General features: G+C 49.9%; 2 protein-coding genes across 4 annotated transcripts; both read right to left on the bottom strand.

Annotated features, from left to right (window-relative positions):
• Positions 1-4,233: 4,233 nt before the first annotated feature.
• epsti1 (epithelial stromal interaction 1) lies at positions 4,234-16,173 on the bottom strand. The gene is made up of 10 exons (XM_030112332.1): positions 15,904-16,173; positions 14,844-14,902; positions 14,668-14,751; positions 14,515-14,588; positions 14,338-14,421; positions 12,044-12,117; positions 10,221-10,305; positions 5,965-6,038; positions 5,467-5,612; positions 4,234-5,313 (listed from the first exon to the last, which is right to left on the bottom strand). Exons 1-10 carry the CDS (start codon positions 16,068-16,070, stop codon positions 5,183-5,185), a joined length of 978 nt encoding a protein of 325 aa, XP_029968192.1. The 5' UTR covers positions 16,071-16,173; the 3' UTR covers positions 4,234-5,182.
• Positions 16,174-16,490: 317 nt separating this feature from the next.
• On the bottom strand, positions 16,491-25,966 carry idh1 (isocitrate dehydrogenase (NADP(+)) 1). 3 transcript variants are annotated; one of them, XM_030112325.1, is made up of 9 exons: positions 25,866-25,966; positions 24,548-24,669; positions 21,689-21,980; positions 21,162-21,264; positions 20,390-20,567; positions 20,167-20,318; positions 18,153-18,293; positions 17,914-18,076; positions 17,383-17,476 (listed from the first exon to the last, which is right to left on the bottom strand). In XM_030112325.1, exons 2-9 carry the CDS (start codon positions 24,667-24,669, stop codon positions 17,383-17,385), a joined length of 1,245 nt encoding a protein of 414 aa, XP_029968185.1. In that variant the 5' UTR covers positions 25,866-25,966. The 3 variants fall into 3 exon arrangements, with proteins under 3 accessions (XP_029968184.1, XP_029968185.1, XP_029968186.1); XM_030112324.1 differs by lacking the exon at positions 25,866-25,966 and having other exon boundaries at positions 16,491-17,476; XM_030112326.1 differs by lacking the exon at positions 17,383-17,476 and having other exon boundaries at positions 17,910-18,076.
• Between the last annotated feature and the right edge of the window lie 1,339 nt (positions 25,967-27,305).

Raw genomic sequence — 27,305 nt, 5'->3', positions numbered from 1 at the left:
ATAGTTCTTTTGAGTATGTTTGGATTCGTTCATATTTATTTTGAGGATGTAAACTCATGTAAACAGGAAGGTAGTCTCTGTATGGATTCAAACATCCAGCCTGCAGAGAGGATCACAGCGAGGTAGAACAGCCTGAGCTCATCGGCGTCTTCGTCACAGAGCACAGAGGTCAGATCATGTCAGAAACATTTGCTTGATATCAACTGGGTGGAAAAGCAAACGCTGGAATTTTCTCCCTAATTAGCTGTGCGGGTCGACCGGGTACTTCCCGGGACGGCTGTCAGGAGTGTTAATCAGCCTGATGAGTCTGTGGAGCTGAAGTCATGCAGTCTGGATCTCATTGGTCCGTCCCGGCTCCCTCCCCGGTGGACGAGTCACGCTACCTTCTGTCTTCAGACCGGAGCCGACTCCAGCTGTCCGAGCAGACGAGCGATGTTGCTCTGGAAGACGTCCTCGTTCAGACATGAGTTCATCAAAGCAGGCGCAGAGAATGACCTCAGGAATACTACATGTGATATCATGACTTGCATAACCCTGCTACACACTCACACACACTCACACACACACACACGGCCAAGTGTTCCTCACAGGGAGGCGTCTTCACAGAGTTTTTTGAAAACTTTGAAGTCATCTTACGTCCGTGGGATCTGTGGGGACTTCATGTTTTCATGCTGATAACTGAGGAAACTGGTTTCTTCCCTGATCTGTTTCCATTTGAGCTGATTGAACCGTCCTGGAAGAGAAAACACACACATGCACGTGTGTGTTGTTGTGAGATGTTGTGATCTAACCTCATCCTTCCACACTGGGCCAAAACCTCCTCCGCAGCTCGTTCCAGCTTTGGATCTAAACTGGGCCGAAGCGCCATGGCGCCGCTGCAGCCTGAAGGAACGCCGCTCCGTGGTTACCGTCACTCACAGCACCCAGCTGTTTCACCGTAACGTCACCTGTCTGCACGCTGGGACAATGAGAAACTAATATTTCATTCATACCTGATGCTTATAATTGCCTCGTTTTAATCTTCTGGCAGTGAAACACCTCAAAAACAGAGTTTAGGATTTTGGAGCCTCTGAAGACTATCGGGGCAAGATATTGCGATTGTTATGCTGCGTGCCCCTGCGGCCATGTGGGGGCGCTCTGGTTCGGTTTTGTTCTCATGCTTGTCCTGTCTCACTGGTTGCTGCCTGCTCCTCATGGTCTCCTGCCTCGTTACCCCCCCGATGCGTGACACCTGTGTTCCCCTCTATTTAAGCCCTGCTTCCCTGCTGTTCCTTGTCGGTTCCTTGTGGGTCTGACTTGTGGATGCGACGAACACACGATGAAAATATCCAAAAACAGTTACTTCGAAAAAAGACTGCAGTCTCGGCTGAGAGCCAGTTTTAATGAAATACACTGAAATGTGAGAAGAGCTTCTGCTCCATCATTTTTAGACACTCATAAACTATCATGGCACTGCTTTACCCACTGGAGATGTAACCGGGCTGCAGAACTCTCCCCATCTCGTCACTCATGCTGTTATTCTGAGTAAATCACCTGTAGAAAGTCTTTAAATCCTGCTTTATGCAGGACCTCAGTCAATCGGTCCAGACAGTGTTAAACCACTTTACTGCAATGCAACCAAAGCCAAAACATTTCGTTTACTGACTGATTCGACACTTTCTTGACCCGTATTTCTCATTGCTGCTGATCTTGTCATCGTTTCTGTCAGTGCTTTTCTCCCTGATCACTTTCTCCTTCATGCACAACCACACTGTGTATTTGTTGACATCGAAACATTGTCCAATCATCTCCTGCAGAACTCAACCCTCAGACCAACACCGCAGTCATAACTACTAGCCCTTAAACCTAAGTCTCGTTTAAACAAATATGTTTTTTACCTGATTATGCGAAGCTTTTTCCAACGAGACAGACCCCACAAGTGCAGCAGGGTCCGGCTTTTCCGGCCTCACAGAGAGAAAGAGCCGACCACACAGCACGGAGCTCCTCTGGATCTTCTCACTCATCTCTGCTTCTGCAGACGCCAAACCCTCCCGCTCCTGCCTTCTGCTGCCTCCGCTGGTATTGATCACACGAAACATCACAGCGCCGGTACAAACGCTCCGTGAGGCCAGGAGTCCAAAGCTCGCCGTAAAACCAGCGCCTAACAGTCCAGTTCCAGCTGGACAAGACTCGAGTCTGGACAGACGTTCAGGATCTGAAGCTGCTGTTTGGAAGAGACGTGAAACCACAGAGAGGTACCAGAAGCTCCATCTGAAGGACTGGGCAGCTCAGTGACATTTACGGGGGAAACGTGGATGACGAATCATTTGAACACACTGGTCGGAGAGAAAGTAGGATTAGCAGCAGGATCAGGACCGACTGCGGTGCTCGGAGCCAATGAAAACGCAGCTCAGGCTCCATTATCCCTACAGACCGCAAACGCTGTCAAACGTAAGGCTGGTGGGCCCAAACCAGCCCGCATGGTACTCCAATCCAGCCAAACCACCAAGAAAACCGTACAAATGTCAAACCAAACATTGATTTTTCAAAACGAGTTTCTTCAGAACAGCAAACCCGACGGTGCGGCCATGGAAGCTAGCGCTCACACTGCTGTCAGACGGGCCTCAACGCCATGCTGTCAGCCTGAGTTTGTTAAAAAAACAAACAAACAAACAAACAAACTAGGGCTGCACGATTAACCGAAACCTCATCGAAATTGAGGTTTTATCTCCTGCGGTAACCAAACCGCACAGGGCTGAGGTTTTTCCGCGGCATTTGAGTGACAGACCTATCCGCCAATCAAAACGTTCGAGTCTTGCATTCCGGGCCAGCGGCCAATCAGAAATGACAACAGGAAGCAAGTATGTATGCACTGCACCGCTGCAGCTAACTAGCGTCAGGTTGCTAATAACAAACCCTGCGTGTGTGCTCTGCGGTGTCGTGAGGAGCAAAACGTTTTCAGTGCGACTCGTCCACGGTGTGAAAAGGACTGAGATGACAGCAGAGGAGGGAGCGGAGCAGCTGGTATTAAAAAAAAAAATCGTAGTTCAGTTGTTTGGACTGACTTTGGGTTTGAAAAAAAAAACGACGTGGAGCCAAATGTAGATTGTGTCGCCGTGCAGCAGCCAGATCCAGAGGAAACACGTCTAATTTGTACCAACACCTGAAGACTCACCGCTACACATTACAGAAACATCGACAAGTCGTAGGTTATTCTCTCTCTCACCTGACAGCTCAGCCTTCATCCAGCATGTGGATGCTCTCATCTTTCTCCATGAAAACATGAAGCGCAGCCCAAGAATGTGAGGGAAGATGACCCAGAGTAGGATTACTAAAGTGATTGTGATCTAAAAATATTACAGCAATAAGGATTAATTTTTTTACCCTTTATCTGTAGATGCTGGCGAGTTCTTTTTTTTTTTTTTTTTGGCGAGTTGAAGTTGGTTTCACAGTGGTGCCTATATGCGGTTCTGGTTTTTAATTTCCATTTATTTAACGTTGAAAACTGTTGTCTAAGTAATTTTCTGTGAACCATGCAAGCAAGACCAGTATTGAATTCCAATTTCGACAGCATCGGGTTTTTATTATTTTGTCATTTAATTGAAACAACGCACTTTTTTTTAAAACGTGATGTAGACACGCATGGTCTCGGCTGCCTGAAGCTTTGTCAGTTTAGTTTACATTAGGTTATTTTATGTGTCAACTTGAGCAAGACCATGTAAAAGTAACAATTTTTTTCGACCATAATTTCAGCTGTTTTCTGCAATTGAAAGAATAAAATGTGAAAATCGCAATTCGAATCGAAATCGCATTATTGGTCAGAAAAATCGCAATTAGGTTTTTTGTCAAAATCGTGCAGCCCTAAAACAAAACAAAAAAAAACACGTGGGATGCAACAGTTTTTTTTACTTTTCACTGAAATTTTCCCCATAAGTTTTCATTGAAAGTGGTTTATTTTAAAGAGAGACATTTGCATCTTCTGCATCACAACAACAAAAAAAAGCTAAGTTTAAATTTGAAGGTTATTATGGCTCTAATTTTCAGGTCTAGCCCAATAAAGGTGAATCTGTGCTGCATGTGGAGCCTGAACCGAAGTGGATGTGACGCCTCGGGTTTCAATGGAGCTGGTTCTTCCAGGTATTTGAGTTTCCTTTGCTCTCGGTGTTGACATTTTGACATTTGCAGAAACCATCACCCAGATCTTTCTCCTGCTGGGGATTTAAAAGCAGAGTTCGATCGGTTTTGTTGAGGCTCATTTCAGCAGGAAGGACGTTTATTGGATGAGATCAGCTGTAAAACACCCATCATGACTTCATGCCGGAGCTGGAAGGGGATTTTCAGCCCCACATGCGGAGACGAGCCGCCATTGTTCTGTTTGAGGTGATAAGCATCTCTGTCCGGCTCTGCACGTCTACACACACACACACACACCCACCCACACACACACACACACACACACACACCCCTACGAGAAGGAAACGCTGGACACACCAGCCTGAAGGAAGTTCACAGCCAGTCAGTTTTTTTATCGTGTTGTGTTTTTGTGGAACCTCCCATGAAAGGTTTTCCAGTGAAAGTCCAAACTGGGGTTCAGGTCTTCGGATGCATCACAGTTTGAGTCTAAAACAAACAGCAGAGCCGAGTAAACTGGGATCGGCCGTTATTCCATCTGCACACGCTGATTTGATTAGGAGGCCTGAATGTGATCTGAGGATCGTGAGTCACGGCGACGACCGTCAACCAAACTGGAGAGAGCAGAGCGAACGTCGGCGGAGCTCGGCTGCCGGGACGAAACCCCGGCGTGACTCACCGGAGGGTGCAGACGGACACCGGACACCGGGACGCTCCGGGATGAGGAGCAAAGGACCAGCAGCAGCTCGGAGGAGGCTCACCCAATCTGAAAAGTGTTTATTTAATGCAGCTGTGTGGAGATAGTGTCGTGCTGAGGGTCAGAGGTCACCTTCCGGGCATTTAACTGACAGGTTTGGTAACTGACACCAGATCACACCGATAACCTGGACCTGCACCACTGGACAGTGAAGAGAAACCCTCAACTCTCAATCAGACGTTGGTGAGTCAGCAGGAAAATTGCAGCAGAAAATGCAGAAAGAATCATTTTATAGCTCGAGAAATAAAAGGCCGAAGACACAGGAAGCACCGCTTTGAGTTCATTACGCCCTCTTCAAGAAGAGATGCATAAAATTCAAGTAATGAGCAGAGCGAAGGCCCGGTGGTAATCCCAGCCGCACTGCTCCAGGATGTCCAGGAGGAAGTCGGGGCTGGAGTCCGGGAAGCTGCTCTGGAGCCTCATCAGGGTCTGCTCAGGCTCCGGGTCTGGAAAACATCAAGGAGAGGAACAATCCACAAAGAGTCCAACTCATCCTCCACTCATCCCGTCTGGCTGCTGCCAGAACACGACGGACAGCGAGGGACGGGCGGAGCGTCAAGCCGCCGATCCACCGCCGACCAAACGGTCAACCAGCTCACCGGCGGCTCCCGTGGACTCGGACGGTTCCGGCTGTGGGCGTGGCCTCAGTTGAGCGAGGGAGTGGGCCTCGGCGGCGGGCGGGGGGGGGCGCTCCACCTCCTGCCTGCCTGCAGCCTCCAGCCGGTCCAGGAAGGCCGAGTTCACCCTGAAAACGCAGGAGGAGAAGAAGAAGAAGCAGGGATTCAGCCTTCGTCCCTGAACCGGCCTGCAGCCGCCTCGCCGCTCTGGTTCCCACTAAACCACCAGGAGGGCGGCACATCCAGCCACCCAGCACGCTCCAGGGTCCACTGGTTCGATTCCAAAGGGACAAACTAAAGGATGAATCTGACGCAGTTTCTCCAGCCTCTCTGGAGACTGAAGTTTTGTTTTTCTTGATCCTCTTCAACTTGTGTGTCAAATGTGAGGAAAATAAACTAAACGGCGCCTTTAAAGGCAACGTTTCCATTCAGAGAAAGCTTTAAAATGACAGTGGAATGAAGGAACAGGAATAAATCTACCTCCTGTGATCCTCCTGCACTTCCTTTTCGCTCTTCTTCTCCTTCACGCTGCGATTCCCGTCCTCAGCGTCACTCTGGATTGAAGACAAAATGAAATGATTCAGTGTTCTACAGCATGTAGCTTAACATGCTCTTCTGCTCGAAGGCGGGTCACTTATCAGCTTTTCAATTCAAGCACTGGTTGAATTTCACTCGCTTTAGTGACGCTCGCAGGTGAAGAAGAGGGTTTTGTTGTCCGGTTACACGACGACACGTTTGATGGAGGAAATCAGACCAGAGGGAAGGACAGTCAGGAGGCTGGAGGGAGGAGCTCCTTCCTCCAGCACTTCCCTCTGGACTGGTGTGGATGTTTGACTGTTTACAGTTTAATTTAAAGATTTATCTGGGTGTGGATGTTTTTCCTGGTGAATATATTTCAGACCTGCTGGTTTCCTTGAGATCACTGCTTCCCTCTCACCTGCAGCCAGTCAGGCTGACTGGAGCTGCAGGATAGAGTGTGTGTTTGCTGCAGCCTGGGAGTGTGTGTGTGTGTGTGTGTGTGTGTGTGTGTGTGTGTGTGAGAGGTGAGGCTGTGAGGAGAGCTTTGTTTGCGCTGGATTAATGTTGTTATGATGGACTGATCGTAGGCCTGTGCGGTATACCGGTTTGTACCAAATAAAGGTCTTTATTTTCGTTATGATATGAATTTTTCATACACCGCAGCACCGGTGAACAGCCCAAACAACGTCCGGAACGTGCGCGGCGGTAAAGTGTTTCAGCGGGGACCCATTTCACTGCTGCACACCAACAACACAGCGTGCTGTTGGCTGCCGGCGAGAGCTCTCAAAGTGAAGCACGCCGTTTACCCAGAGGAACTGATACCAAAGAGAGGAGCCACGTCTCTGGTTTGGAAGTTCTTCGGCTTTGAAAGGTCCGACGTGGATCAAACAACTATCTTTTGCAAATGCCGTCGAGTGAAAGTGTTAGCCGGCGGTGCTAACACTAGCAATTAGCTTCACCACCTTAGCCGAAAACACGTTTTAGAGAACCAGGAATGTCATAAACTAAGACCCACGCCCTCCACATCCACAGCTCAGCCTGCAGCAGCAGCCAGACGTCCACTCAAGACACGTTCGCTAAAGGGACTGACTATGAGAAACAAAGCAAGCGGTGGGTCAGATAACATCGCAATCACGCCAAATGGGCGATTTAACGCCAATCAACTGCAGTCATGACTGTCTTATTAGAAGAAAATGTGTGTAACAACACTCTTGCATGAAAAAAAATACGTCTAATACCGTGAAACCGATATGATTTAAAAAAAAAAAAACCGTGATATAAAATTTTTGCCATACCGCCCAGCCCTAACTGATCGTTTGTCTTGCTATTTTTTTTTTTTTTTTGGTCTGGCCAAATAAATGTTTTTCTTATTTTGAAAATCTTGAACTCATTAAAGTTTTCTTCTTCCTCTCACACTGCCTGCCATCCTGGAACGTAACAGACACTGAACATTCACATAAAACAGCCTGAAAAGCCGACCAGGAGTTTGTAGTACATCGTTTTTTTCAGAATGTTAAATTTGACACGACGGGAGAAAAATCTAATCTCCTCCTCTGAACAAACACATTCCCACAGCTCAGTCCTTCTTCCCAGCAGATCTGAAGGGTCAGCAAGGGGAAGGGGGATCGCAGCCCACCTGTGCGATCTCTCTCACACACACACACACACACTCCACAGATGTCCGTCCACACGCCTACAAACAGAGGATATGAAGGTGGGATCAGGCTGAAAGAACAACAGCGCTCCACCACATCAAGAGCTCCCACGTCTGCTGATCTGCGGTCCGGAGCTTTCATCTCCCGAGCCGAGGCCGGGCGGAGGGACAGGAGGAGGAGGAGGAGGAGGAGGAGGAGGGACGAAGACGGAGCACCGGGAGAGTCGGACGGACGGGGAGGGTGTGGGAAAAGATGAGAGGAAGATAAAGCAGATCGGAGAATAAGAAGAGGAAAGCACCTATGTAGGCGGGAGGCGAGATGAACGGAGATAAAGAGGAGAAGACAGGAAAAAAAGGAGGAATGACGCTGAAATACTGAGAAGTGAGAGATATAAAGTGATGAAAGAGGTAAGCTGAGAGGGGAGGAGCAAAGTGAAGGTAAATACAGGATGAGATAAAAACGAAAAGAGCGGAGAAGAGAAGATATGAGGAAGTTTGATGAAAGTACAAATAGTGGAGGGAAACATTTTAAAGTACAAATAGTTCATGCTGCTTCCTTCATCTTCCTTCCTCGAGGTTTGACCCTTCGTCTCTCGTTCCCTCCTTTTTTCTCTCTTTCCCTCCTTTTTCTCTCTGCTGAAAGGTTTACATCCGTGTGAGAAGAAGTGGCAGAGGAAAAGAAAGTAAAACAATGAGAGAAAGTCATCCGTTCCTCTGTGTGTGTGTGTGTGTGTGTGTGTGTGTGTGTGTGTGTGTGTGTGTGTGTGAGGAAGGTGTTTCCTGGCCTGTCACTGAGAGACTGCAGTGTTTCCCTCCCGGTGTGAATAATGGCCGACAGGACGGTTCGCCGCTGTGAGAACAAGCGGCTAGCTGACAGCAGGGGTGTCCAACATGAGGCCCGTGGGCCAAAACCGTCCGCAAGGCTCCGGCCTGCGACGCTACCGAGCACAAAACTACAATTAAAACAGAGAAGTTTCCGCCACACTGAGACCTGAGCTGAGCTATCAATGGTGCTAGCTACCTGGCTGCTAGCAAACTAGCCTGCAGGCCAGGCTGTCAGGGGGAGTGTGGAAAAACACCCATAATGCAACAGTTTTCTGGACTTTCACTGTATTTCACATCAGAAGGCTTCAGTAAAAATGGCTCCATGTTGAGATCATGATAGCAGATGTAAAAGTATCAACACAAGAAGAAGTCTAGTTTTACATTTAAAGGTTCTTCTGGTGCGAATTCAGAAGAACCAGAATCATTCTTATTGGCCGAGTACAGCTGCCCAATTTGATGCGGTGGAGAGACACCAAGGCAGCCAAATTTGCGGTGCCTTATTCTGAAAGGGTAAGCAGGAGTTGGAGCGGTCCGGCCCACTCAGGATGGGACGGGACTACATGTGGTCTCTGGTCTAAAATGACCCACAGAATACTGTCTGTGCCAGAAAATCAAGGGAAATTCTCATTGATTAAATATTTGAGGTCCTGATTGACAACATTTAGCAGAAAGCTTTATGGCATTAGTTACGCCTTCATTTAGTAAAAAACACCAAGAGCAACCAGGAATGCTCAGATGTGGATTTTGCATAAAGACCATGAGAAATAAACCATCTGCTTCACACTTTGTCACTTCTGTGTTCTGTTTCCGTCGTTCAGCGTGGAGTGAAACAGCAGCGGGACTCAGCAGTCAGAGTCTGAGGACAAATAACAGCCATGGCGAGCCAGCTGAGGAAACGCCTCGAGTCACATGAACAGCAGCATCTCCGCTGGAACGCTCCGTTTCAAACACACAATAACAAACATGTGAAGGCTCCAGAGGCTGTGCTCAGCGGAAATGCATCGATTCTATGTTTTCGTTTGGGAAGGTTTAGAAGAGTTTGTTAAGTTGATTTCTGATTGGATAAACGACCACAGAGGACACGCCCCCTCCCAGCAAACACACAGAGGACACGCCCCCTCCCAGCAAACACACGGAGGACACGCCCCCTCCCAGCAAACACACGGAGGACACGCCCCCTCCCAGCAAACACACGGAGGACACGCCCCCTCCCAGCAAACACCCTCCTGAGCCTCCAGAGCTCCTGTGGAGGTTTTTCTCGGGTGTCCAGCTTGTGATCGGCGGCGCCCTCCTGTGGCCGACCCAGTGCTCTGCCGCCGGACGCCACAGCCTCACTGCAGCCGTCTGTTCCGCTGCAGAACCCGGCCTGCCGTCACGTCACGCTTCGTCTCTTGGAACTCTGGGAAGTCCCTTGAACTCTGCCGGCTCCTGCTGCCCCCCCCCCCCAGGAAAACCACCACAGAGAGAGACAAGAGCGGCGAGCAGCACTGTTTTCCCCGTACTGCAGGGGAGTCAGGGTCTCCCCGCTCCCGCCCGGCCCACAGGGCACACGGTTCGATACCCGAGCTCTGGACCGGAGTGTTTACTCTGAAAACAGCTCACGGAGGCTGATCTCCGGGTGTGAATTACCGCAGAGCCTCGGACTCCCGACGCCACAGATATGAGGCCCGGGACTCGGTCCCGCGCAGCGATGTATACAAACACAACGCACACACACACTCGGCGGTCGCCGGCTCACCCGGGATGACGTGTGTGTGGCACAGCTGGATGGCAGCCGATCTGCAGCTCGGATCTCCAACTGCTGGAAGAACGTCTCAGTGGTCCTGCAAGAAGTAAACACGTTACTTCCTCCATCCTGCAGTGCAAACACACACACACACACACACACACACACACACACACACACACACACACACACACACGGAGGAGCACTCATTCTCCCCGCAGACGCTCCACAGGCCGGGATGCTTGACAAGTCCCACAGAGGTTGACCAGTCAGTCTGTCCCGGCCTGACACGGCGCTCTCTTTCTAAACGCCCTCATTGTTCCTTCAGGTTCGCACTTCGGCTCTTCCTGTTTTCTGTTTCCTCTGACAGGAATCCAGAGACGCCACTCGACACCGAGGCGGCCTCAGAGACAGCCGCCACGCCGTCTGAGGGACTGATTTAAAGCGGCGTGACGCTGTGGAGGACATCCATCCAGTGAAAGTTTCATTTAGACGCTTCAATCATTTCATCTTCAGCCTGGAAACTGTGAGAGGAAGCCGGGCTCAGGGGTTCCATCCAGCTCCAAATCCCGGGAGATCTGAGAGTTTACTGATACATTTTGATCCAGATGAATTGATGAGAAGGTTCCAGGTCAGGTGATTCAGGCCCCGCCTTCGATAGAGCTCAAGACGCTGGTCCAGGGCGTCCAGGACCGGGTCTGTTCGGGGGGGTTGACCTTTAGGCAGGGCGTGTTTGAGTTCACTGTTCTGCGGTTGTTCTTGTTTCCTGTTGTACAGGTGTCGTCGTGGCAACGAGGCCACGCAGCGTAATAGTGTGTTTGTGTCATTGACAGATGGGCGGAGCTAACGTGGCGTCCCGCACAGCGCTCTGAAGCTTCCGCAGGTCGTCTCCATACTGAACACTGTAAACCAGGTGTAATGTGATTGGTCCAGCCTGTCACATGACCGCATCAGTCGGACAGAGGAGGAGCTGTGATTGGCTGATTTATGATAAACTTTAACTCCTAAAATCAAATCAGCAGACAGCTGATATGAAACTGGGAGTCTGGTCCAGAAACTAGTGACAGAGACCAGAACAGGTTCTGGAACCAGGATTTTAATGTGTTTATTTACACTGTAAAATTCCCATTTTTAATGGGTTCTAGTGGGACTCGGGTTCTTTTGCTAGAATTTCCACATGGCACTACGGCCGGAATAGTTTGGGTTTCGGTTTACATCAAGAGTCTCCAACCACCGGCCGACCGATCATTTGGTACTGGGTCACAAAGAAAGAATAAGAAGTTTTATTTTGAAACTGCACATTTACATTTTTGTGAGTCTTCATTGAGTTTTATTTTTTATCTTTCCTGTGCTGAACTAGGTCGGTTTTTTTTTCATGCCTCGTTTAACCCTTATTAAGGTCATTTTATACACCGTTCTGCGAAAAAATAATGTTGCTAAAATTGGTTGAAGAAAAAATGGTTGAGGATCGCTGGTTAACATGACAATGCAGCTCAGAGCCACTCAAAACACAACTTTGAAAATACTAGGACTCCCTCTCCGTGTGAACAGGGAAAAATGCCACTTTTCTGAAACACTGCGAGTGTGACGCTCATGACGGTTGTAGTGAATCGCTGTTCTGCACATGCTCAGTGGACTTTAAGTCTGTCTTTCTGCTTTCTCTCAAACTTACATTTTCTATTTTTACTTCAAACAAAATAAAAAAAGATGCAGCTTCCTGAAAAACACCTCTTTGTGAAACTGGGGGGTTTGTGTCGTCCGATGTGATCCGATCAGAAGAGAAAACGGGAGACGAGACGTACGGCATGGCGGCGGCGAGGAGACCCGGGTCTGACCTGAAGTGATCCTCCTGGAGCTGCTCCCTCCTCATCTGCTGCTCCTGCTGCTCCCTCTGCTCCCGGAGCTCAGCCTGCAACACAACACAGCTCAGCCGGGTGAGGCCTGCACCGGTCTGCACCACCCGGACAGCTGCTTCCAAACCCAGCCTTATTCTGACCCTGCAACCCCGACCCCGACCCAGCACACCCTCACTGATGCAAAACCTCAGAATTTAAACCACGATCATAAATATCTCCGCTATCGACTTTTACCGAACTGGTACTCGTTATCAGGAAGGTTTGGACGGAGGTTGAAGAGCTGCTGCTGTCTCTGAACACGATATAAAATCTGAGGGATGTCATCGTTGTCCACTGGGTGGCAGTGTTCAGCCACTTTTCGCACCAGTCTGTGGTTCAGCCATCTTTCAGAAATTTGTCCATATTTTTATAGCAGAAATACTGTAAACCTGTTTAGTTCTACTCATAGTGGCTCAATACACCATCTTGGGGTGTAGACTGGTATTGCAAGACCAAACGAGGAGGGGAACGCTGGAAAAGAGGCTATCTCTGGTCAAAATACCAGCAGCACACCACAGTATTAGTAATGAAATGACCTCAGGACTAATGATTTGTCTCATTTTATTCATTATTACAGCTTATATTGATTTAAATGGGAGTAAAATACTATTTCTTCTAAATATAACGTCAGTGGAAAGCAGTAGTGGGTCACATCTGGTCTCAGAGGACGTCCTGTAATGAGGAACTACAGATTCGAGGCACACTGACCTACAAGTGCAACATTCAGAGGAGAGAAAAAAAGACTGCTAATAGCGATTTCATGCATGACGATTACTGACGAGTCTGAATTCTGACAATAACAGGCTGAGTGGTTTGAATTCTGCTCTCGGTCTTTAACCGCCCCTGCAGGCTGACGAGGGCAGATCCACGGCCCAGAGGCAGGTTTCAGCTGCTGTCAGGTTCCATCTCGTCTGCGGTCTAACAGGAGGTTGTTTTGCTGGACTGCCAGAGCATTCCTATGGCCGGGGTACCGGCGGAGCGCCAGCAGAAAACACACCGTTAACCCCGGAGCTGCTGCAGCCCGTCAGCCGCCGCTGGACCGGGACCGGGGTCAGACCTGGAGGAGGAGGAGGGAGAACCCTGCGGAACATCAGTCAGGTGGTTCTCATGGACGGACTGAGGGAGGCTGCCTGCAGACGCTTTCCTCTGCTGACATCTGCTGGTCACATGAGATATTACAGCCGTCTGTGGAGCGGATTGCTCTTCCTGCAGCGGTTCAAGCTTCTTCTGGAGGGATCCAAACTGTGAACACTGAAAGCCTCGGCGCCCCCGACACACTCTGAACAGGCTGAGGGGTTCACACACCGGCTGGTGGACCGCTGCAGGTCCAAACCTTCATTCATCACTGTTTCACCTCAGAGACGCTCTCAGCTCTAATTCTGCACATTTCTACACTGGAGCCATGCTCAGCAGGACCCCTGCTGGGAGACTCGTCTTCCTTTAGGACTGATTCATCTTTCCCTGCAGCCTGACGCGCCTCCGTCTTTTATTTAATCTGCTTACATGTGACGTAAACCGAGTTGAATTTGACATAAATAAATTAAATGGATAATCAGAACAATCTTTTTCTTCTGAGTGTCATGACTCCCAGTTCATATTCTCCCAGTCCTGGTCCTGGTCTTGGTCCTGATCTCAGTCCAGATTCTCCTGGACTTGGTAGTTTTCCAGTAGATGGTCTACTTGGCGGTCTCTCCATATGAATGTCCGAGTTCTCCCATTGTTGATGCTTTATAATGTACTGTCCTCTGCTCACATGGGGTTTCATTTAAAAAACGATGAACAGCACCACCTTGTGGCTCAACATGACTACAGTTTTCATAGTTTCTGCTGTTTCCATGGAAACAAACATAGTTTTCAAAACCTTACAGTGAAAAAATGTGAAATTTAAAAAAAAAAGTTTTCACTTGAAATACCGTGGCGTTAACGGGGCCTTGGTTTTATGTGCAGTCTTTAAAGGTGCAATACTGAAAGAACTGGTTGTTTTTTCCCAGAACTCTTAATTTGAAAAACAAAACTTGGCTAAGACATTTATTGATGGAGACGACAGATGGTTTAAAGGAATGTTTCTCCAATGACAGGTGAAAAATCGGAATGATTTGAATAATTTGGTAGTAAACTTCTCACTGATGCCCCTTTAAACGCTGCTGCTGATGATAAAAACCTTTCCCCGTCCGGTGGCGTCTCTGTCACGTGTTTGACTGAATTCATCTCCCAGACGGTGGAATCAGGCTCACCTTCTGCCTCTGTGTGTCTTTCATCCTCTGGTTTTTCTCCTCCTCCTCTTGTCTTCTCCTCTTGTCCATCTCCATCTTCTTCAGCTGAAAAGAAGCTTTTGCTTAGAGTTTGATCCTCGGTGACGGGAGAGCATCGTCTGCACCTGATGAGAGCTGGAATTATTAAAGTCATCTTACCCGCTTCTGTATTTTGGAGGAATGAAACTCTGTGACCTGATTCCGTCTGGCTTCAGCTTCAGACGCTCCACCGCCTGGACGAACCGAGAGACATCAGCGCTGTGAAACAACACCGACGATGATGACGATGAAGCGCGACGCGGCGTCTTTTACCCAGCCGCTGTGGAGCGATGTGGACCGACTGGACCCGGTTCTCCTCCCTCCACCTCTCCAGGGCCGCCTCCTCTCTTTGAGCCGCTGAGTAGAACCAGAGACCAGAGACCGTTTCCGTGAGACACATCTCAGCCTTCAGGCTGAGAAGGTTGGAACCGTTACGGCCGGACGGATACCTGCTTGAAGGTCGCTCCGTCGAGACTGGTTTGGCGGGATGACGGTGAAGCAGCCTGAGCTGGGAGACAAACAGGGAGCTGGTGATCAGCTGTGAGGATTCCCCACATGAGACCACTTCACTCAAGAACCAACAGGTAGGAGGAAAAACTGCAGATGCATGAATTCTGCTGCTGGTATACTGTGAAATAAACTTCTGTTTCAAACTATTTAATCCATGAAATAAGCAGGATTGCACTTAGTGGTCGACCGATAAGAAAAGAAGCCACACTCGGCTCAGGTCAAAGCTTTAATCAACCAAAATGTAAATAAAGTGTCTCGATTTGGTTCTTTAGGACCAAAACAGTCGTTTTTGAGTTTTTCGTCCAAATAGAATCTGTCTAAAGCCACAAAACATGTTGATTATGTAGAATGGAGAAATAAATGGAGATACAAAAACTGAGCTTCACTCATGAAGATACAACTTATGTATATCTCATTGTATTTTTAGCTTTTGTAGTCTTGACCTTTTACTGCATTAGTTATTAATCTTTGCTAACTACAGCTGCTGTATGGTTAGAACAGTTTTAGCATTTCTCGATTGGTTCCAGTTTCGCCTCATTTGTGAGTAAAGTGCGTGTTTTAGACTGTGAGGATCCGTAAGACTGTCTTGGGCAGAATGAGGCTTTCATAAAACTGCGACACGAACATGAACAAGCAGCAATTGTGATTTTCAAACCACGATATCATCATAATACGCAGTGTACCCACATACATTTACTGTAAAATAAACTGGAAAATCCACTCTGGAGTACTGGAACAGCTGTATTATACTTTTATGCTCATATTTAATACTGATGATGTAATTTACGAGGGGCCGCGAAGGCAGCGTTTTCCGTTTCCAATTCGGTGAAACGAAAGTGAAAGTTAATTATCAATAAGCTGAATAAAAACAGGCTTATCATCAAAATACAACACAAACAAACACAAAAAATTTTGGGTTTGAGGTGGCTGTTATTGTCAGTTTGATGACACTGGACGTGATTCCACGTTATTAATAGATATAAATAAAGTTGTACTCACTGCTGCGGCCCGGTGTTCGAAGCTTCCTCACTTCTCCTCCTCTGAGTTTCATTTCTGTCCGGATATTCCGCTGCTGGACGATTCAAATTCCCACCTGCAGCGTTTCCTTCCTCTTCTGGAGGGCTTTCCTCCCTTTCTGGGAGTCTCTGGTTCAAATTACGCCTCATGTCGTTAGAATAAAAAACAGAAATGAGTCTCTGGAAACAGTCTGGATGAGTCCCGATGATCAGGTTTCTCAGGCCAGTGAGGAATAAACTGAAGTTGTCCCGGTGTGACGGTTTTAATGTGAGGGGCGCCACCTGCTGGCCAAACGGAGGGAGGGTTCCATTATTTCTGCTCCAATCACACGAGAGCCGCCGGGTTTGTGTCAGAGCTGGATCTGGAGTCTGCAAGATCACAGTCTGCAATGATGACGAGAACGAAGGAAGTGTGTGTGTGTGTGTGTGTGTGTGTGTGTGTGAGAGAGAGAGAAACATAAGAGGGAGAGAGCAGTTATTTAGAATAATCTGAATGCATGAAACCATCCTCCACTTGAACTGATCCCAAACCATGTTTTCAGGGCTCTAAATGAAAGAACAGAACTGAGCCTCAGTCAATCAAAAGGTTTTTTATTCCAAGTGATCAAATTCAGGAATGAACAAACACAATCCAGATTATAAACCAACAGTCAGATGGCTTCACTTTTGGCAGGACGTGATCGAACGTACATGATGTTAATGTAAACACACACACACACACACACACACACACATAAAGAGACTACAAATAAATACAGCGGACGAGCACATCACAGTGCTAAACTAAAAGACAAGTATTATTTAATCCCGTCAGTTGATGCGTTAAACATTGTCTGTTTCCAGTGAGAGAGAAAGCGCCGTGTTCTCTCCGTTCTGAGGTTTCAGAGTCGAGGTGTGAAGCTTCCTAGTGTTCCGACGCCCGGCGGGCTTCATGAGCTGAACTGAGGGATCGACACAGATTAAGGCAGTGAAGGTTTCCAGGCTCCTCCGGTGGCAGAACACACCCTCAGTCCTCTGGACGAGGCGTTCATCGCAGCCAGGGGGCGACGGCGAGTCCAACGAGTGTACCGAGTCCGACCGGGTCCCAACGAGTCCTGCAGGGTCCCAACGAGTCCTGCCGAGTCCCAACGAGTCCTGCGGGGTCCCAACGAGTCCTGCAGGGTCCCAACGAGTCCTGCCGAGTCCCAACGAGTCCTGCAGGGTCCCAACGAGTCCTGCAGGGTCCCAACGAGTCCTGCCGAGTCCCAACGAGTCCTGCGGGGTCCACTTCCTCCACATTGTGCAGATGTCTGTGTGAGCATGAGTTTATGGAGCGAGTGTGTGCGTTCATTGTTGTGTGTGCGCGCGCGCGCGCGCGCGCGTGTGTGTGTGTGTGTGTGTGTGTGTGTGTGTGTGTGTGTGTGTGTGTGTCTCTGTGTGTGTCTGTGTGTGTGTGTGTGCAGCTGCTGCGTCAGTCAGGCCGTCACAGTTTGGGTTGGCTCGCCAGCTTGGCCTTCAGATTCTCTGCCAGCTTGTCCAGAAACTCGAAGGTGTTCAGGTAATCAGCTCGAGTCACGCTGCAGAGGAGAGAGCGAGGAGTTCAGAGGACTGTCCCAACACCGCTCCACCTGCTGTGCCAACACCGCTCCACCTGTCCCAACACCGCTCCACCTGTCCCATCACTGCTCTACCTGTCCCATCTGCTGTCCCATCACTGCTCTACCTGCTGTCCCATCACCGCTCCACCTGTCCCATCACTGCTCCACCTGTCCCATCACCGCTCTACCTGTCCCATCACTGCTCCACCTGTCCCATCACTGCTCCACCTGCTGTCCCATCACCACATCACCGCTCCGCCTGTCCCTGTCGCCTGTGGGATCATCTCCCAGGAGCTGCAGCTCTGCAGACGCTTCCTGAACCGACATCCTCTCAGCTGTTCTCCGACTGCCTGATTTCCCCCTGAAGCGCCGAGCGGCGTCTCCGGAGCCCGAGCGTCTCGGGCGGAGCGCCTCACCTGCTCATGCCCTTGATGCAGATGGCCAGGTCCTTGGTCATGAAGCCGGCCTCGATGGTCTCGATGCAGACGGCCTCCAGCGCCTCGGCGAAGGCCCGCAGCTCGGCGTTGCCGTCCAGCTTGGCCCGGTGGAGGAGCCCCCGCGTCCAGGCGAAGATGGAGGCTGGCGGAGACAGGGGCGGGGACAGGATGAGCGGGGCCGGGGTCGCCGGGCGGTTACGCCGCGGGTGTAGTCCTACCGATGGGGTTGGTGGAGGTCTCCTTCCCCTGCTGGTGCTGCCTGTAGTGGCGCGTCACCGTGCCGTGCGCCGCCTCCGACTCCACTGTGCGTCCGTCAGGACAGACCAGCACGCTGGCCATCATCCCCAGAGACCCGTACCCTGGAACACACACACACACACACACACACACACACACTGTCACACAGAACCCTACAGCGGTCCTGAAACACACACCGTCACACAGAACCCTACAGCGGTCCTGAAACACACACCGTCACACAAAACACTACAGCGGTCCTGAAACACACACAAAATCCTACAGCAATTCAACAGTGAACCAACAACGATCTAACAACAATCTAATAACAATCCTACACAGTGATCCAACAACAATCCAACTGCAGCAAGTAGTAGTGAATGTGCGGATTATAACGTGTCCACCAAAGTGTTTTGGGGTTGTTGGATTGTGTATTTGATGAGTTTGACGAGGGGGAACAAAAATACCACCCACTTCCATTGTGTCCGTCCCGAAAACCTTCCCCGACTCACCTCTGAATAAACAACAGCTCGCCCTCACAAAACAGTAAGTATGCTATTCCAAATGACTAAATAATTGCGCTAAATGGGCCAATTTGCCAAAATGTTGAAGTATCGCTTTAACTTTTAATGCCTTAATTAAAATGAGGAAGTCTTTTTGCTGTTCTTTCATGCAATTCCCTGCCATCCTGACTCACTTTAATCTTTATGATCAATCAGTTAAATTTGATCAGAATAAAACTTTCTATGAGGCCTTAAGCATTTAAAAAACAACATATGAAAGTTTAAACGTCGATCAGAAGTCAAACAGGGGCTGCGGAAGCTGTGAGACTGTAGATGCTCCACCCTGCTCTCCACCCTGCTCTCCACCCGACCCTCCACCCTGCTCTCCACCCAGCCCTCCACCTGGCCCTCCACCCTGCTCTCCACCTGGCCCTCCACCCGGCCCTCCACCCTGCCCTCCACCCTGCCCTCCACCCTGCTCTCCACCCGGCCCTCCACCTGGCCCTCCACCCTATCCTCCACCCTGCCCTCCACCCTGCCCTCCACCCTGCTCTCCACCCGGCCCTCCACCTGGCCCTCCACCCGGCCCTCCACCCTGCCCTCCCCCTGCCCTCCACCCTGCCCTCCACCCTGCTCTCCACCCTGCCCTCCACCCTGCTCTCCACCCGGCCCTCCACCCGGCCCTCCACCCTATCCTCCACCCGGCCCTCCACCCTGCTCTCCACCCGGCCCTCCACCTGGCCCTCCACCTGGCCCTCCACCCTGCTCTCCACCCTGCCCTCCACCCTGCTCTCCACCCGGCCCTCCACCCTGCTCTCCACCTGGCCCTCCACACTGCTCTCCATCCTGCCCTCCACCCGGCCCTCCACCCGGCCCTTCACCCTGCTCTCCACCCTGCTCTCCACCTGGCCCTCCATCCTGCCCTCCACCCGGCCCTCCACCCTGCTCTCCACCTGGCCCTCCATCCTGCCCTCCACCCGGCCCTCCACCCGGCCCTCCACCCTGCTCTCCACCTGGCCCTCCACACTGCTCTCCATCCTGCCCTCCACCCAGCCCTCCACCCGGCCCTTCACCCTGCTCTCCACCCTGCCCTCCACCCTGCTCTCCACCTGGCCCTCCATCCTGCCCTCCACCCGGCCCTCCACCCGGCCCTCCACCCGGCCCTCCACCCTGCTCTCCACCCTGCCCTCCACCCTGCTCTCCACCCGGCCCTCCATCCTGCCCTCCACCCGGCCCTCCACCCTGCTCTCCACCCGGCCCTCCACCTGGCCCTCCATCCGGCCCTCCACCCTGCCCTCCACCCTGCTCTCCACCCGGCCCTCCACCCTGCTCTCCACCCGGCCCTCCACCTGGCCCTCCACCTGGCCCTCCACCCTGCTCTCCACCCGGCCCTCCACCCTGCTCTCCACCCGGCCCTCCACCCGGCCCTCCACCCGGCCCTCCACCTGGCCCTCCACCCTGCTCTCCGTGACGGGGGACGGTGAAGACCCACCCTGAGCCACCGAGTCGGACTGCACGTCTCCGTCGTAGTTCTTGCAGGCCCAGACGAAGCCTCCCTCGGACTTCATGGCCTGGGCCACCATGTCGTCGATCAGCCGGTGCTCGTACCAGATGCCTTTGGCCTCGAACTGAGAGCGATACTCCCTGAAACACAGGAGACGGTGAGCCCTGGCTCGGTACGCAGCGAGGCGGAGGGGCGGGGGGCGGGGCCTCACCGCTCGTAGATGTCCTGGAAGATGTCCTTGAAGCGGCCGTCGTACTTCTTCAGGATGGTGTTCTTGGTGCTGAGGTACAGCGGCCAGGCTTTGCTCAGCGCCATCTGGAAGGAGCTGTGGGCGAAGTCCTGGATGGATTTATCCGTGTTGTACATTCCCAGAGCCACGCCGCCCGAGCCTGGACACACACACACACACACACACACACACACACACACACACACACCACACGAAGGCGTAAATACAGACGTTATCTGGAGTCATTGACTGAAACATTAATTAATCTGTGATCTTTGGAGAATAATTATCCAGAAAAGCTGTTCAGAGTTGTGATTGTTAAATTAATGTGAGGAAGGTCCACTGGTCTCAACATAAAGCCACATTATGATCGCATCAACGCCTTGATGCACCAGATCATGAATTAACCTTTGACCTGTCTGGTGGTGTTTGAATTCCTCCAGCACGTTTCATGTTTTTTAGGTTTTTATGATCTATTTTGATCAGAAAAAATAAAATATGATGTTACTAACTTCAGGTAGATATTAAATATTCACTGGTTCACTTATTGCAGTATCTTATATAACATCACTTTATGCTGATGATCTGTTATTTTCACTGTTAGTATCTTTAATTTTTGTCTGGAATTTTTACCATTCTAAAATCATTCCTTAGTTTGTTTCATGTACTACTGGGGCGGAGGGGGTGGAAGGGGCTCATTGGGGGAGGAGGGGGCGGAGGGGGTGGAAGGGGCGGGGTTCTCTGGGGTTCTTACCCTGGAAGTCGTGGACCAGGAACTTGACGGGCTCTCCGGTCGTGGGCGTGTAGGTCATCTCCACCTTCCCAGGTCCGGGAACCACGAAGTCTGTGGCTTTGTACTGCGGGAGACATGGCGAGGGGGGAGAGCGGTCAAACGCCGACAGCGTCGGAAAAATCACAGCTCCTCAAAGGAAACCAGCCCGGTGCTGTAAAACGGCGCCGGGGCGAAGGTCGGCTGTAAACGCCTCGGCCGCCCGCCAAGCCCAATGACTCTTCACCTGGATCCTCACAGTTTACTTTGGCGTGGCGCCTCCGGCTTTGGCGTGGCATCCAAGCTGGACGCCGCGGTCCAAAGGACGGCGGACGAATCGTAATAATTGACCGAGAGACTCGGAGCGACCCGAGTCTGCCTGACGTGAACCGCGGAGAGGAAGGAGGCTTTGCTCCACGTCAGCACTACAAACAGCTGATTAGCAGGACTGTCTGTGAGGACAGCTCCAGATTGGATCAGGTGTGTTAAACATAAGGCCCGTGGGCAGGTACCTGGTCCCCGTGGGCGTGTCTGCCGATGATGATGGGCTTGACCCAGCCGGGCACCAGGCGGGGGATGTTCTTGCAGATGATGGCCTCGCGGAACACCGTGCCGCCCAGGATGTTCCGGATGGTCCCGTTGGGCGAGCGCCACATCTGCTTGAGCTTGAACTCCTCCACGCGCTTCTCGTCCGGCGTGATGGTGGCGCACTTGACGCCCACGTTGTAGCGCTGCACCGCCTCCGCCGCCTCCACCGTCACCCGGTCGTCGGTGGCGTCGCGGTTCTCCATCCCGAGGTCGTAGCTGTGCGGGAGGAGACGGAGAGAGGGGGATGCGGGTGAGCCTGGACGGCAGCAGGACCGCGAGGCGCCGTGAACAAAAAGCACTTTGTTCCCAGAGAACCAGAGAGTACTGGCTCCACTGCCTGACTGCACGCCACTGTCTGAGGCGGTGACAATAAGAAGTGGGCCGGAGGAGCGACCCAGATCCCCTCTGAAGCCTCGCCGGCTTCGTCCTCGAGCTGATTGTATTCCAGACGAGACCCGAGAGCGTCGGGATGAGGGGGAACATGAACCTGGGGGGAGGAAGGAGGAAACCTGCACACACAGAGCAGACGGCTGGCTCTGTGCCAGGACGACTGCAGAACCACTGCAGGGTTCCACCGCAGGAACCAGACGGCCAGAACTTTCTGACCACCTTCCTAATGCTGAGCTGAACAGAGCAGATCACCTTCCTGTTACCACAACAGCTTTCAGAGCGTATGGTTCTCTGCGTTCTCCGGTAGGTAACCTTTACAGCGTACTGTTCTCAGTTTCATTACTAAACCTCCCTAACAACTCGTGTCCTGGATTTCTAACTCCATAATTTTCTAAACGCCATCATGTTTCTGATCCTTCTCTCTGCAGGAATGTTTGAGAACCGGTTCCTTCTGATGGCTTTTCTTTGATTTTGAAATAAACTCCATTGAGGTTTGATCAGATTGACGATGGTTTCAGTGCGGCTGCCTCTTTATTCTGTTTCAGTTTGAATCCACCATCTTTCATTAATCTGTTTGTACCTGTGAGGAACAGGTGTGTGTTTCAAACTGTTTGCGTTCCCTGTTTCAGTGTTTGTATTGTGAACTTTCTCTGTGGGGGGAAAAAAAAAAAATCACATTTTCTATTTTTAATCTGTCGCCTTTGGAGACAAAATGTGTTGTTTTCTTCTGGGTTCTGGGATGAGCACCAGACGACGATCCACTTCCTGCTGTTGGTTTTCGTCTCTTTTCCACCAGAAGCCTGAACCGGACTTCAATCAGTTCATCTTTGATGAACCAGAGCTGGAATTTATGATTGTGTAATAAACCTTGATGCAGAAGATGTCTTGTTATACTTTTAGGAATAAGGTCTGTTTTATTTTAATCCTCAGACACGTCCCTGGTGGTGGTGGTGGTGTTATATTGCCCAACACTGGAGCAGAAGTCGTCCCTTCACTACTTAGTCTGCCCGATCTGTGGACCTCGCCTTAAACGAGCGCCGGCCTGTGTGTTTCCTCATGTTGGCTTCGTGTCAAGAGCACTGACAACCTTTCACCCACTTTCTCACCGCGCTGAAAGCTTAAACCGAACCACAACAATGCAACGCTCGGCTCCGCCAGGGACGACCAACAAAAGGCCCGGGGTTCCAGGCTCACTGGCAGGACTCTGGGAAAGTGCAGGACTGATGCTGCGTCTCAATAAAGGGCCTGAACCCATGAAAATGTTTGATTAAATCCTGCTTCTGGCGGAGTTGAGAAACTTCCAGTAATTTTTACACAACACCTGTGAGGATTGTCACACAATCAATAAATGATCCACACGCTTTTCCACAAAAAAATCATCTAAGATGAGCAGAAAAGGCCAGGTGTGGAGTGTTTGTCTGTACTCCTCTGTGTTAATATGTGAACTTCAGTTCGAAACATCTTGTGCAAACGGTTTGGACAAAGTCCTGGTTGAAGATAAGAGGGAGGTCAGAGGAAGAGCTGCATGAAACGAGCTCCGACGGATCACTTCTGAAGCCGGTGAATCATGAAAACAGGTGGATTCTAATGAGTGGATGAGTCGGTTCTTTCATGAACGCAGAGGAAATCTGAGTAAATCTTTGGTGGAAACGTAGAGCCGAGTGTCGTCTGCATAGCTGAGGAACTGAATATTACATTTATGGAAAACAGAATCAAACGTCAACATATAAACAGTGGAAATAATGGCCAGGAATATTAAACGGAATTCATCTGGGAAAAACAGCAGAAGTACTAACAAAGGTAGAGGCTCCGCCCACACTTCAAACCCCTCAGGTGCTTCCACCAGACTTAAATAAGTGACAGGTGTGTTACTACAACACACACTTCACCCTGACGGTTCCTTCCACGGGAAAAACCTGCTGGACAAAGAGTTCCTCCTCATTTATCCACATCTGCTCCTCGGCTCCAGCAGCTCATACTTTTTACCCGTTCTGATCATTTCACAGTTTCCATGACCCGAGTCAGCTCACGTGGATTTACAGTTCCACCAGAGGAAAGGTTATCAGGAGGAAAGCTTCTCAGTCAGGGTCAGAGAGGCAGATAGTGGATCACATTCCTCACTTTTAACAGGCACAATGCAGGAAACCAGAAAAACCCGGTCTGCAGGAACGGGTCCTCCAGATTCAGTAAAACGGAGACGTCCTTCCTGGGAGCTTTCCACCGCTGCAGCCTCGACCCACTCGGAGCTCGTTTGCTCCACAGCGTTTCCGACAGAAAACCTAAAACTCCGGGAACGTTTTGGTGGTCAGGTCACTGAAAACGCCGCAGCGTCGTTACGTGAGCGAGGCCTCGCCGCGATGCTCCCCCCGCCCTCCGCCAGGGTCAAGCCTCACCTGTGCAGGTCGAGCTCCAGGTACGGGAAGATGAGCTTCTCCTTGATGAGCTCCCAGATGACTCGCGTCATCTCGTCTCCCTGCATCTCCACCACCGAGCCGGCCTTGATTTTGGGAGACATCTGGAAGGAAGGTTGACTTATTTCAACATGTAAAGAAGTTACAGGCTTTTGCAAAGAGCAGGCAGAACAGCAAAGAGTCGAGAAGTCATTTTACAGTTTTTGTATAATCCTATATGTCTTCTTTCACACTGTTGACAGCTTCAGTGACAATTAAAATGTATAGTAATATAATAATAATAATAACATAATAATCCAGAAAATCACAAAAAAAACGTTGAAAGAGAAGGTCTGTCCAAGTTTCTAACTGGACACTGTGTACAAAACCTTTTGTCTAAATAACGCAGGAAAATCTGCAAATTCTCAAAATCGTAAAGGACAGGCTTGTTTTCAACACTGAAGAAGAGGAGTGCATACTGAATGAATGAATGACAGAATGCACTCATTCAAAGAATACACTCATTCATTCATTCATGAAGCAGGAGGAGGAGTGACTCAGCATTTATCAGCTGGAGTAATTCCACTATAATCCTCCTAAATCTGCCAGATTAAGACAAATAAGCAAACCTTGCAACACATGTTAATTACCAGAAACATTCCAGCAACTCCTTTAATTTAAGACAAACAAACAAACACCAGAGTATTATTTTTTTTTGGCATTTTTCCACTTTGCAAGCGCAGAATTTAAGAGAAGAGTAAGTTTGCATGCGTTTCCACGTGGTCTGCGTCTTTTTCCGGATCAATGATTTCAGATTCCTGCTTTTGAGTGACTTTGTAACAGGATGTGTGTGAAGTTACATAAGCTTCCAGATGGAATGGCGGTCGGATGATGGGGAGGAGACTGATCAGAAAGCGTTCTGAGGGAAGATCTGAAGCATGCTAACAGTTCCCAGATATATTAAATATCAAAATATTCTGCATTATTGTGACAGGACTGATGCGTAAACCGGAGCGGCTCTTTAAGGCCCTTGAACGCACCGACGTCGCGTGAACGTGGCTCTAAATGACTGAATCTGCAAGGAACACGCAGACAGGTGTTCTCTATTCTATGTTATTCGCGCAAACCTGAATAAATAGACGTGTTTTGTTCGGTTTTGGTGTGAGAATGGCCCGTCCTGACGCAGGCCGGCTAACGTCTGCAGCGGAGGCGCCGCTCCGAGATGCGATGCTGAGATAACAGCCGCGCTTCCTGCTCCGCGGCTCCTTCTTCTTCTCGTGCTGCGGTCAGAAACGTTCCCGACGCCCGATAAAAGACGTACCTTAGTGCGGTTGAGGCGTCCTGGGCTGGATGTGGCGACGGGATGAGGAAGCGGAGTGACAGAGTCCTGACAGCGGATCAGCGACACGGGAGCCGGCGCCCTCCCCCGCGGCTGACGGACAGCGCTCTCAGCCAATCAGGGGACAGCGACGAGCGGCCCAGCCAATCACATTAGACCACAAGACAAAAGCGATGGGCGGTGGGGCGGGACCTGGAAATAGAGCGTTATGATTGGTTCTCCCTCTGATTCATAAAAAAGTAATGATCGTAATCAGCTGATTAGCCACGCCCACGTCGACAGGAGAGTTTATGAGAGATAAACTAAAGATAGAGGACTTTATCATCTATTTATCTATTTTTTTATGTAGTACCTTGAGATTTGGAATCAAATGTAAAGTGCATTATAAATAAAATCCATTATCATTATTATTATCATTATTACTATTATTACTATTATTATTATTATATTATTATTATCATTACCATTATTATTATCTATTTTGTTATTTTGTCTGTAGCACTTTCAGATTTGGAATCAAATGTAAAGTGCATTATAAATAAAATCTATTATTATTGTTGTTATCTATCTATCTATCTATCTATCTATCTATCTATCTATCTATCTATCCAATAGCTGCAGCACATTTTTAACTCATATCAACAATTCTTGAAGAAAACATCTCAATAATTCAGAAATTCCTTCTGATATTTAAACAATAAGAAAAAAGTGTGTTTTTTTGTTGTTTTTTTCTGAATGTTTTTTTAAAGTCCGAAAACAAGGTGTATTCTCTCAGAAACCAGAAGATGGCGACATGTGACTTTACATAAGGCGCGTGCTCCCTGTTCCTCCTTTTCCACTGACGCATCCATTGTGGAGTCTGAACAATAAGGAAACGTATCGATCACACTTCACCCATCGAATCATCCTCAAACCGCAAGTGAATGATCAGGGTGCGTGATTCACCTCGCGCCTGCAGGTATCAATATTTAACAGCAAATGGAGACTGTTTCCACTCCTTCGCGCGCGCGCGTCCTGGTGCCCGGTCTGATTTTCCACTGTGGGTTTCATTGATCGGTGAGCGAAAGGCCACGGCAGCTGTTTGGTGTCTCCATCCTCCACTTTGAAACAGGGAGACCTGAAAGGAGTCACGTGACCCGGCTCTCGGTTGTGGAAAAGATAACCACGCAACGAGAGAGAGGGTGTGTGTGTGTGTGTGTGTGTGTGTGTGTGTGTGTGTGTGTGTGTGAGAGAGAGAGAGAGAGAGAGAGAGAGAGAGAGAGAGAGAGAGAGAGAGAGAGAGAGAGAGAGAGAGAGCGAGCGCTGAGGAGGAGCTTGATGTTATAAGATTCCCTTCACGCACCATCAGCACCAAAACTTGCGCTCTCTCCATCCATACATCCACACGTCTCCCCAGCGCGCGCGCGCCCACACGCGTCTAAA

Source organism: Salarias fasciatus, chromosome 16 (genome assembly GCF_902148845.1).
Source record: "Salarias fasciatus chromosome 16, fSalaFa1.1, whole genome shotgun sequence".
Taxonomy (NCBI): Eukaryota; Metazoa; Chordata; class Actinopteri; order Blenniiformes; family Blenniidae; genus Salarias; species Salarias fasciatus.
This window is presented reverse-complemented; position numbering and strand designations above follow the sequence as displayed.

Bases quoted from the DNA above. Each gene is read 5' to 3' on its own strand.
- epsti1 (XM_030112332.1), bottom strand. From the start codon at position 16,070: ATGAGGCGTAATTTGAACCAGAGACTCCCAGAAAGGGAGGAAAGCCCT. The intron at 14,422-14,514 runs GTAAGATGACTT...GCTTCTTTTCAG, and splicing joins CCTCCAAAATACAGAAGCGG to CTGAAGAAGATGGAGATGGA. The intron at 5,613-5,964 runs GTAGATTTATTC...CTGCGTTTTCAG, and splicing joins GTGCAGGAGGATCACAGGAG to GGTGAACTCGGCCTTCCTGG.
- idh1 (XM_030112325.1), bottom strand. From the start codon at position 24,669: ATGTCTCCCAAAATCAAGGCCGGCTCGGTGGTGGAGATGCAGGGAGAC. The intron at 21,981-24,547 runs GTGAGGCTTGAC...CCTCCCGCACAG, and splicing joins CTGGAGCTCGACCTGCACAG to CTACGACCTCGGGATGGAGA. The intron at 17,477-17,913 runs GTGAGGCGCTCC...TCTCCTCTGCAG, and splicing joins TGCATCAAGGGCATGAGCAG to CGTGACTCGAGCTGATTACC.